The sequence below is a fragment of the Halichoerus grypus genome, chromosome 7 (genome assembly GCF_964656455.1).
Source record: "Halichoerus grypus chromosome 7, mHalGry1.hap1.1, whole genome shotgun sequence".
In the NCBI taxonomy this organism is placed as follows: Eukaryota; Metazoa; Chordata; class Mammalia; order Carnivora; family Phocidae; genus Halichoerus; species Halichoerus grypus.
This window is the reverse complement of record NC_135718.1, coordinates 78710452-78722614: the sequence shown is the minus strand read 5'-3', so window position 1 is coordinate 78722614 and position 12163 is coordinate 78710452. Positions and strand designations below refer to the sequence as shown.

Genomic DNA, 12163 nt, shown 5'->3' with positions numbered 1-12163 from the left:
TTAAAATGGTAAGAGGATTTCAAGAATGATAGAGTGGAGACATTGGAATCCACTCTTCTCTTGAACACCACGGAGAGCCACCAGAATTAAAGACAAACAACCACCACCTAAATTTAATATTGTCCCTTAAAAACAAACCATGAATGAGTAAGTCAGGGGATGAAAGGTACAGCGTAGGGATATAGTCAATGATATTGTAATAGCATCATATGATGACAGATGGTAGTGACACTTGTAAGCAAGAGAGAATCTTAAGCAGACTCTATGCTGAGCACAGAGCCCAACATGGGGCTCAATCTCACTACCCTGAGATCATGACCTGAGCCGAAATCAAGAGTCGGTTGGAAGCTCAACCAACTGAGCCACCCAGGTGCCTCAGGGAGGATTTTTTATTAATATTTTCATGAAGGCAGGAGCGCCTGGGTGGCTCAGATGGTTAAGCGTCTGCCTTCGGCTCAGGTCATGATCTCTAGGTCCTGGGATCGAGCCCCACGTCAGGCTCCCAGCTCAGCGGGGAGTCTGCTTCTCTCTCTCCCTCTGCCTCTCCCCCTGCTCATGCTCTACCTCTCTGTCTCAAATGAATTAAAAAATATATATATTTTCATGAAGGCAGCTGAAGTGAAAAGATAGGAGATAGCCCCCAAAGTTGCCAAATCCATTAGAGAGATGGGTATTTTTCGTACTTCCTTTCACTACTCTGTCACCACCCGATGGTTAGATCCTGGGCCACACAGGTGCAGAGAATCCCCTGACACTCCTCCTGAGGTGTCCTTAGCCCCTCGGTGACCTGAACTTAATCTTTGGTATCCTCTTCAACTCCCCTCTTCAACAGTTCTTCCATGAAAAGTCCCTTGTATCCATCCTGATCTCAGACCATCGTTGGAGTCTAAAAACATATATTCCCAAACAGAGACTGTTTTCAAAAACTCCAGATTATTCTCCCAGCTCTGCTCTCTTTTGGATGTACCCCACTCTCTGCCTCTTCCATCCTGAACATCCCCACCAGATTAGCATTTCCCCATATATCATGTCATCCTTTTGACAATTCTGGCAAATAGTAGGAATTTGATCTCTACGTGTCGGTGGGCTGAATGGTGCTGCTCACTCATCGGTTCAACAATAATCACCCACTGCTTGCTGCCGAGGAGACCAAGAAAAAACTGAGCCTATTGTTCAAGGCTCCAGTCCTTTCCAGACATACTTCTTACCTTCCATTTCCCAACAAAACCCTTCTTTCTAGCAGGATCAACTCCCCTGTGTTTTAGGCAATGCCATGCTGATCATTGTCTCCTTTATCCCGAAAGCTGTATCTCCCACTAGAATGACCTGCACCCTCCCCTCCTCTGCTGACCCATAGCATTCAAGGCCCCAGCTGAGCTGAGTTTCTTCAGCTGCGTGTGAGTCTGAGGGCGTCCTCAGCAGACGGACCATGAATGAGCAGACCAGAGCCGACTGTTCATTGCTGTTGTACCTCGTGAGCAAGTCGGCTACCCACTTGGACACCCTACCTATTACCTCACTGTCGATTCAACAACAACAGAGGATTTGGGTCACTGGCAATCGTCTGGAGAGTCTAGTTTGAAAGAAGGCGATCTTTAGCAAACATGATAAGCAAGAGCCACAAGCAGCTCCTCCTTCTTAACTGATCCAGACTTGGAGACAGAGAGAAAACTCTTGTCTAATGTGACGTGTTGCTCCCCCAGCCACCTACCTCCCCTGCAGACAGTGGCAGCTCTCTCCCGACACTGTATCCTTGCAGAGGTGTGTGTGTGCAACACAGTCTTGGCGTCCAACCCCGAGGCTAGCAGAGCATCGTGAGGACGCTCTGAGGAAAATTCTTGCAGTGGTTCCACCATCAACCAGCGCGGAGATCACCTGGAGGGCTCGTGAAAGTGCAGAGGGCGGGGCCCACCCCCAGAGTTCCTGACTCAGTTGATCTGGTGTGGCGCCTGCTCATTTGCATTTGTAACGAGTTCCCAGGATGCTATGCTACCAAGACCCAAGTTTGAGAACCCTCGATCTAAGTCAGTGGCTGTCCATCATGGGCTGCAGATCTGAATAACCTGAGGAGGTTTTTAAACAATACCAGAAACCAAATCAACCTCAGATCAGCTGAATCTACTTCCCTGAGGTGCAGAGTAGGGCCCTGGTGTTTTAAGTTTTCCAGATGATTTTGTTGTGTGGCCAATGTTGTGATCCACAGCTAACTCCATCGGCTCAGGATACTGGCTGTCACCTGCTGGGGAGGTCAGTAAGAACATATGGAGGAGTAAATGGGAACATTTATGAAGCATGGACAATGGGCATTGCTCTCTTCCAAAGGAAATCCTTTTAAAACAAAACAACAACAAAAACATCTATTGCACCCAAAGAGTACTCCAAAGAAACTATACACACAAGAGACAAAAAACCCCAAAACAGTGAAGGGGAGATGCATCACTAGAAAGTGACTAAGTCCCTCACATGCATCATCTTTATTTCCACAACAACACTAGGTAATACTTCTATTATCCCAATTTTATAGATGAGGAAATTGATGTTTAGAAAGATGGCTTCCTAGCCAGGATCGTGAGCTGATGTTTGAACTTGACTGGCTTCAAAGCCCATGTTCCCAAATCCCCCAGCAGCCCTGATGTTCACGGGAATGTTTGGGGAGATCACTGCTAACCATACCTCCTCCAATTCTGCCCACTGCAGCCTTCTGCAGACCTCCAGGCCGGCCGACGGCTTCCTGTGGTCCCAGGCCAGGATGGCAAAGTCTAATGGGCTAGAACAGGGTTCTCAATTTTGGCTGAATTAACTGAGGTGCTTTCAAGAATCCTGAGGCCTGGACCACTCCTATCAAATTCAGGAAGGAGAGTCCTGGGGTCAGGAATGAGCTGGTCAATCTTTCATAGACAACTCCCGGGGAAAATCCAAGCCCTGACTTGTAACATTGCAGATCCCCGTGGAATGAATGGTACCACTGTGGCTGATTCCAAGCTACCAAGATGGCCTCAACTGATTTATAAAACTGAAAATGTAACTGTCTAGTATAGCAAGTGGAAAGGAATTGGGTCCAGCACACCAATGAGTGGGACTCAGGTTGGGTATTTCTTAAAGCTCTTCCAAAACAACTAATAAAAAACACACAAGATTTCCAATCAAATTTAGAAATTGAGTTGACCACCCCACCCTACTTCCTTCCCCATGGAGTGACTGTGAGCAGGAACTGAGGTAGCGAACGGAAAACACAGTATATAGGGCAAGATGCTCAATAAATTGCAACTTCAGAAATACAAGAATAGATGTAGTCATGGGTAACGACTACCCCTTCAAAAAGAATTCAGTTTCTCATCACAGACCCTTCCATTGCTCTGTCTTCTTGAATGCAATAAAATATTTTTGTGCAGATTCCCAAGTTGTCCATGTGCTGTCAGGAAACTGGGAGGGAACACAGCAGATGAGAGCCCCGACCAAGTGCAGAGTACAGAGAACAAACTAGGGGTCCCTGAGCCCTGCTCACTCTTGCCCACACATCAGTTTTTAGCTCAGTGGTGGCAACTGGTCATGCAGCTCCCAATAAGAGCAGACATACTTCCTAATGACCTTTTTAATGCTTCATGAAGTCAGACTCTAGGTCAGAGCCCTAAATCCATGTTTTCTCCTTTCTCCCCTTCTGCCACCTCCCTTTCAACAACTACCTTCCCACACCCTGCGAGAGCTGGCCCAAGACCCAAACCTGCCCATTGCTGCCTCATTTCTGTTCCATTTCAAACCACATCCTAGTTCCCTTTATGCTCAATTATTACAATAAGCCGTCTGTCACACAGAACTCCCTTCTGGCTAGTTCTGCCATTTAATTGGAAGTTTTCTTAAAATCAATCATCACCTCTTGTAATATCGGTTTTCAGGCTCCATCAAGATATGCTCAAAAGCATCGGTTGCATTTAAAAGGCCATCTGAGCGAACCAAGATGATATTGTCCTGATTTCTGTGTAACTAATCATACTTGTGATCCTTCTGAACAGGAAGGATTCAGTTATGGGGACATCCTATCGCAGTAGACTGGGCGGAGCCCGAAGTGGAGGTGGACGAGGACACGATGTCTTCGGTGAAAATTCTGTACGTGAGAAACCTGATGCTGTCTACCTCGGAAGAGATGATTGAGAAAGAATTCAACAATATTAAACCAGGTAAGACACACTAGAGAAGATTAAGTTTTCGAGGAGTACTTTAAAAACACTTGTGCTTGAGATGACTTCCCGTGACTTTAAACAGAATAGCTTTCATTTAGCATTCCTATAATTGCATGTGGACTACAAAAACCATATTCCAGCCCTGGGATTAGAGAAAAAGGGACACATGGTCCTAAAATGTTTACCGACATTGTAACTCTACAATTATCTGTGTGATTACTTAATTAATGCACATTTCCTTCACTAGACTATAAATCCCATAAAGGTCTTCTGGCTTCTATCATCTCCTCAGCCCCTGTCTCTGGGCCTGGGTCATAGTAGATGCTCAATAAATATTAACTGTGTTGATGAATGCATGGCCAGAACTATATCTAAGGCAGGGTTTCTCAGCCTCAGTGCTCTTAACATTTTAGGCCAGATAATTCTTGGTCGTGAGGGGTCTGTCCTGGGCATTATAAGAATCTTAACAGCATCCCATGCCTCTACCCTCTAGATGTCAGTAACAACTCCCAAGACATAATAACCAAAAATGTTTCCAAACATTTCCCTGGAGGGCAAATTTGCCCCCAGTTGAGAACCACTGGTCGAATGGAATATGATTACGACTTCAGGTACATAAATAGGGAGGTGAGAATTAATTCTAGGAAACTCATTTGGGTGAAAAGGAAGGAAAAAGAACAGAGGGAGGTGGAGGGGGATAATTATTGCTGCTCATCTTGTCACTACTTTGCAGTATCAGTTTTATACCATGAGATTCATCCCTCGTCCCTTTTTTCTCCTATAGGAACTACAATAGTGAGACAGGTAAAGCATTTCAAGAAACAATGTCCAAGTGAGCATTTCCCAAAGCCAGTTCTGCAGAACATTAATTCTGTGGACTGTTAGTAGATGCTACTGATAAAAGGGGTCCATGGTCAAATAAATCTATAAACACCAGATTCAGGGCAATTAAACAGATTCTGTTTTATTGCAGGACTTATCAGAGTCCTTGAACTTCTAATATGCTTTGAAAGTCTCCAAAAGGAAATGTAGGATGGCTCCTTTCCCAAATTTTTGGACCATGGGTCTCATTTTTTGACCAGCCATCTTGTGGAATTAGCATGTTCTGGAACACACTCTGGCCTAAGTTTATCACTGTGGTAGCATCTTTCCACTTTCACAGCATGAGTCACCTACTGAGCACCACGACCCTAGGATGCAGGTTACTGTGTCACTTCTGCTATTATAAAGGTGAGAAAACCAAAACTCAGCAGTTACGTTGCTTGCTCAGGGTCATACAACTAGCAAGTGGCAAATCCCAGATTTGAATCCAGGTCTGGCTAAGACCATGTTCTTAGCCACTCTGTGACCTCCATGCCCCATCCTCATTCCACTCACTCACTCCTTCATTCAACTATCATTACTCTAGTAGCTCCTATGTGCCAGGCACTGTGGGAGGAGCGAACAGGTGTGCTGTGTGTGTGGAAGGAGTTTAAGATGTTCCAGAAGAGCCTCCCCCACACCCAGGGTGGCTCAGCCAGTTAAGTGTCCGACTCTTGATTTTTGCTCAGGTCATGATCTCAGGGTCGGGAGATCGAGCCCCACATCAGGCTCCATGTTCAGCAGGGAGTCTGCTTGGGATTCTCTCCCACCCTCTTCCTTTGTCCCTCCCCCCCCAAAAAAAAGATGCTCCAGAAGAATAACAGCCCTGAAAGCCTATCCTTGGGGCACAGAAAAGACTCATGTTTAGGAGAAGTGATGTGTGAGCTGAGATATGAAAGTTGATGCTTTTGTGGGCAGAGGAATGATATGTGCATGTTTAGATGCTACTCTGCTGCCTCCCACTCTGTGTTGACTTCCTACCTTCTTATTTTTATTTGATACTTCCTTTTTTTTTTTTTTAGTCTTTTCAATAAACTGTATTGAGAGAATGGCATGTCCACATGCAAATAATAAAGTTGGTCTGAATTTATATAATAGGCAAAGTTAACTCAAAATGGATCAAAGACTAGCAAAAAAAGCTAATATTATTTAAAAAAAAAACACTAGAGGAATATATAGGGTAAAGCTTCATGACATTGGATTTGGCAGTACACTCTCAAATGGTATTAAAAGTACAGGCAACAAAGAAAAAATAGATTAACTGAACTACATCCAAATTAAAAACTGCATCAGAGGACACTTTCAACACTGAAAAAGCAACGCACAGAATGAGAGAAAACATCTGCAAACAATACGTCAACCAAAAATTAAGTAAAACTTCAAATGTATATTTGTCCAATGAACAATACTGTGCAATTATCATAGACACATGGTCAACACGCACATTAAAAGATGTTCAACATCACTCGCTATTCACCCAGGAAATGCAACCCCAAACCGTTTTCCACTTGCCAAGATAGCAATAGTAGTAGTAGTGATCATCAAAGAAGATGACACAGATGTTGGGAGAAGCTGGAGGAATGAGAACCATGTGCCCTGTCGATGGAAACACAAAATAATGCCATCACTGGGGGAACTACACGTGGGGTCCTAAAGAACAGATAATCACCATATAATCTGACAATTCCACTTCAGGGCATACGCACAAAATGAATAAAAGCAGGGGCTTGAACAGATACTTACATACCGTGCTCACAGCGGTATTATCTATATCACCCAAGGTGTGAAAACCACGCGGGAGGGGTTGGAGCAATAAAACATGGAATGTGTGTGCAGTGGGGACCAGCACTCACACCTAAACTGCAGGGAATTTTTGAAACATACGACATGGATGCACCTTGGACACACGCTGTATGGCGCCAGTTATCCGAGGTTCCTGAAATAGGCACGGTCCTAGAGACGGGCTGCAGAATGGTAGCTGCCCAGGGACAGGGGAGAAAGAACTCAGAAATGATTATTTAATAGATACAGGGTTTCAGTTTGGGTTCACGAAGAGGTTCTAGAAATGCACGATGATGACAGTTGCACAATATATTTCTTCCTTTTATCTAATTAAAACATTCCTGTTTTGTTTTGCTTTGTTTTTGCTTTTTGGAAAAGTCTGGAATGAGACCTCCAAGACTGCTTCCTTTCCTGGTCACTGGTCATCAGCTTATCGCGTTAAAGGGAGACATGTGCTTGTGTCCTCCTGGTTATAATGAAAATAATAAATGCAGGCTCTCTCCCTCTCTCCTTCTCTCCTCTCTCCCTCTGGTGGCACAACTCAGAGCTCTATACTGACGTGTGGCACCTTCTCGGCACTCCACCAAAGAATATGAACTATAGAGGGTGGAGAACTAGCAGACACCTGCTGTATTAGGAAGAAAAAAATCAGAGCTAACCAGTTTATTTTCCAGTGGAAAGGGTGTGTTTATACTGATCTAGGAAAATTTTCAGAGAGAAACAGGAAAATACCCCTTTAAAAACCCTATTGAAAGTTTGGATCCCTCAGGGGAGCCCGAATATTCCCGGCAAATATTTGACCCTATTATTTTAACCCTGATTAACCTGAAAATACTCTACTGCCATTCAGAGAAATAAGTGACAATCAGAACAGAAACTGGGGCTGAAAACAGGTTCATCCCCAGTGTAGCCTAAGGCTATCTGCTGAAATTCCAATTATAGTCATTCTACAAAATCTGATTTCCCTAAAACAGTTTCACATCCGAATCACCTAGAGGGCATAAAACAGATTGCGGGCCCCTCCCCCGGGGCATTTCTGAATCAGCAGGTCTGGGGTGGGTCCAGGCGTCGGCATTTCTCCTAAGTTCCGGGGGGGAAGCTGATGCTGCTGGTCTGAGGACCACACTTGGAGAACTGTGGCCCTCTGATCATCTTCCCTTCAGATAACAGGTGTGTTTCCCTGCTGCTAATTGATGCACTGCTGACAAGTTGACCATGAACACAGTAGTATTTTTCCAATTCCCTGTATTATGACTTCGGAGTCTTTTGCATCACTGCTGATGACGACCACTGATATTTTATCGCTTCTACCCTCTGCCAAACAACCATGGGTAAACAAATTCTTATAGACTCAAGAAGGGGCATATTATCATAAGCCATGTGGTGAATACGATTGTGGAGAAAACCAAACTCTCACTTTCTAACTTGTTTCATGAGGCTAAATCTTCATACATTAAGATTTCCAAAGTCAGGTGCAGCTGAAGAGTGTTGCTTAAAAATGCAAGCCGGTTTCATTATCTGCGAGCAGAATTTGGGGGCATTTAGATCCATTAGCTTCCGAAATGCCACCTTTGCTAGAGTGTGAATTGACTGGTAATATTTGCTCATTCCATGTATATTTGTAGAGAGGCCTCTGTGCACACGGTACTAGGTAGGACCTGGGTGATGCTAATACCAGGACGCCCCTGAAACAGATCCTGTTCTCAGGGGGCTAAGGGTCAAGAGGAGCCTCGATGAAGGGCAGCACTGAAGAATGAATGGAGCCAAGACTGGAATGATAGAGACCCTCATTCCCCCCCTCCCCCTTTCACTTCTCAATGACCAGGACAAGCCATAAGGTTAGGTTTTGATAGTTACACTACCTGACACTGAAAGACTAAAGAGACCGTGCTGGAAGGTCAGTTAATTCCATGTCCCCTGCTTTGTGGTCTCAAATACCTTTATGTATTTCCTCAGCCTCGCCAGACAATTGGGTTCTGGACAGCCACTGCCATAAGAAGTCAAGGGTTGAATGCTGAGGGACGAGAGGGGTGCCACAATGGTTTTAAATGACCCCTACGTTACAGCCCTACCATTATTCCAAAAGACAACTTAGAGCCGTTGAACCATGTGATTGCCTTTGTAACCTTGAATCTAAGAGGATAGATAACTGAACCTTGATAGGGAGAGGACAATGGAGAACACTCATCTGCTCTTCTGGTCCTCCCTGGGGAAGGGTCCCATCATAGGTTATGTCTGGTGATTAGGATAAGAGAAGAAACCCAGTCTCTCGAGATACACCCGAGTCAGTGTCACTGAAGGAGGACAATTGGCACGTTAAACTGTTAACTGCTAACACGTTGCACAAGTGTCCATTTCACCTTCCCTCCAGGAATAACTTCTTTTTAAGGTTGAGTCATCAACAATATTTTCTAGCAACATTTTAATAATAAAATGTAAAGTTCAACCATTTTGGTAAAACTTTTTTTTTATATATAAGTTACCACCAACATATGCAGCAGCTCCTCAATATGAAAATGGGTTAGGTTGATTTGTTATTTTTTTATTACACAAATAATACCAATCAGCATTGCAAATGTTTGCAGCATACCGAAGCATATAAATTAAAATAATGAAATTTCCCTTTATTCTCTCCAATTTTTCTCCCCATTCCTAAAGTTACCTCTATTTTAACAGTTCTCTTTCTGTGTGTGTATTCCTATTTATGTGTGTATATATTTGGGTTGGAATTTTAAAAACATAAATGTTACAGTATTATACTTACTATTTTACAACCTTTTAAATTTAACAATAGGTCTTAAATCTTTCCACGTAAGTATACATAGGTCTATTTGTTCTCATTTTATTTGATACGAATGTACTAGGTCTAATCAATCTCATGAAAATGGACTTTAAGTGATTTCATTTTTGCTATTTCAACAGTGGTAGAGTTAATGTCTTTATGCATGATCCTTTTGCATATAGGAGTGCTTCTTTAAAAGACATTCCTAAAGGTAGAATTAGTGGATATCCACATTATTTCCAACATGTAGATATTATGAACAGCATGGTAAGGAACTATCTTGGTTTTCCGATGTTCCTTCAGAAACTACTTTTTTTTTTAATCAAAAGAATATCAGATAAGCAGTTAAGAGATTCTGCATTCTAGTTCCTAGCTGTGTCAACTCTTATGAATCTCACTTCCCTTGTCAGAACCCTAGATTCCTAATCTTTAAGTTAAAAATACATACATGAAGGTGAAATGAATTTTTTAAAAAACTTAAAGTAAATCATTGCTGAAGTCTCTCCTAACTCTAAAGTTGTATTCCATAAATCAAGAGATAAAACACTTTTCTGGAGGAAAAGCCATAAAATTGTAAAAGGCAATCGCCTAAGTATAGATTTATAGGATGACCAATAGTTAAGTTCAAATCAATTCAATGAATATTTCACCGAGTATAAGTTACTATCTTTTACACTGTATGCCAGACAAAATAAGATACTGCTTCTATCCTTAAAGATCTTATAATCTAGGAAGTGGAAAACACAAATCCATAACTGACAATAAGGCAGAATACAGGGGATATAAAAAAAAATTACAAACAAAAGCTTCTGTTGAACGTGTAGAATTCTAAACCTGGACGTAGCGAATATTCTCAATGAGATCTTTACCTGAGTAATGAGTCTCCAAAAAAAAAAAAAAAAAAAACAAATAAATAAAATCATTCTCAGCGCTCTCTCAGGTTTGCTAATGGGGCTACTTTCCGTTTCCAGGTGCTGTGGAGAGGGTAAAGAAGATTCGAGACTATGCTTTTGTGCACTTCAGTAATCGAGAAGATGCAGTGGAGGCTATGAAAGCTTTAAATGGGAAGGTAAGGTAGGACAATACACACACACACACACACACACACACACACACACAGGTTTCACCAAAGTGTGGTGTGGAAATTTTATTCAGAAGAATGATCCCGCGAGTCTGTGTCACTCAGGCTTTCTCCACCTCTGACAAGACTGCCTGGGTCCATGAAGATGAACAGAAGAGAAGTGAAAGAAACACAGTGGAGATGCACTCACGTATCTGGCTCTCTCTCTAATTTTGGGTGATTTGAACAAGTCACCGACCCTCAATTTCCTTACAAAGTGGGGGATTGGAGTACATTATTTCAAGGTGTTTTTCTCAGGCCCTGTTTTCTCTCATTACTTCAAGAGATTATCACCTCACTAGTGCAGTATGTTGGAGACTGAGGACCAGAAAACCAGTCAATTCTGTTCTCATTCTGCCCTCAGAGTTTGCTCTCCCTACTCTGGAAGGCTCTGTATCTCTTCCCCTTGCCAAGAGTGCGGTCTGGGGAAAAATGAGCTTCTAAAATCCTTTCTCCTGACTTGTACATAGAGACCAAGATCATATTTACTTATCAATGCAATAAACATTAAAACCCGTCTATAGACCACTTACCTTGTTAAACAATGTCTGGGACACAAAAAAACAAAGAAACTTGCCAACAAGCTAGAAGTCTATGGAGGAATAAGACGAGTACACAAACATCTTTCATAGTTTAGCCAAATAAGTTCAGTTTCATTAAATTTATGGATAGATAGAGATCTATCTCTCTATCTATATAAATAGAGAGCGAGGTGAGAAAGTCCAAAGGAAGGAGGAGCGAATCAGAATCAGAAAATCATCACGGAGACGAGAAGATGGTATCCATGAGAAGCCATAAAAATTGGGCAGAATTCTCAAAGGAAAAAACCACAGAAACAGAGAGACAGTCTGAGGCATGGAATTTGGAAAGAGCAGGAAGTGACTGAGAAACAGTGAAAGTAGACCGATTCGGTTAGAACATCATGCATGTAGGGCTGCGTCTCCCATCAGGCTTTGCACAGTTAGTGCTAACAGCAGACAGATGGCGAAGGGACTAAGTACAGAAGCGTGAGTGTAGGGAAGGGGAATCAAGTGGAGGAACCAAGGCTCGCAGTGCTACCAGAGTCAAGGCGATGGGAGGGCCGGAGAAGTAACCGGAAACCTAACGGAGAAAGGACTGTGTAGAGCAGGTCTTCTTGGGAGAAGTAGGGATCTTTGGCCAAAGGACACAGCCAGGGGCCAAGGGAGCATCTCCCTGAGCAGGTCCTTCAGTCACAGGTGGCTGGGCTTAGGGGCCAATCCGGGGCCCACACACACGTTTGGGCTCTGGAGGAAAAAACATACTGACTCCAAAACACAAAAAGAAAACTGTAAAGCAAAAATTGAATGCAAACTTAAATACATGTCCATCAAGCAAAACATGATTTGATCTTCATTTGTGATTACATTTAGTATGATAAAACTGTTATTACCTTGGGAACAATTTGTAGGTTAGTTTCTC

General features: G+C 42.9%; 1 protein-coding gene across 4 annotated transcripts in view; it reads left to right on the top strand.

Moving 5' to 3' along the window:
* Positions 1 to 12163, top strand: part of A1CF (APOBEC1 complementation factor) — an 80078-nt gene that overhangs the window by 48872 nt on the left and 19043 nt on the right. For all 4 annotated transcript variants that reach the window (XR_004926907.2, XM_078077806.1, XM_036123411.2 and 1 more), the window contains 2 exons: positions 4011 to 4175; positions 10575 to 10672. Coding sequence is in view for 3 of the 4 variants with exons in the window: in XM_078077806.1 (XP_077933932.1) it covers positions 4011 to 4175; positions 10575 to 10672 (263 nt within the window). In the remaining variant the exon portion in view is untranslated. The remainder of the gene's footprint in view (positions 1 to 4010; positions 4176 to 10574; positions 10673 to 12163) is intronic.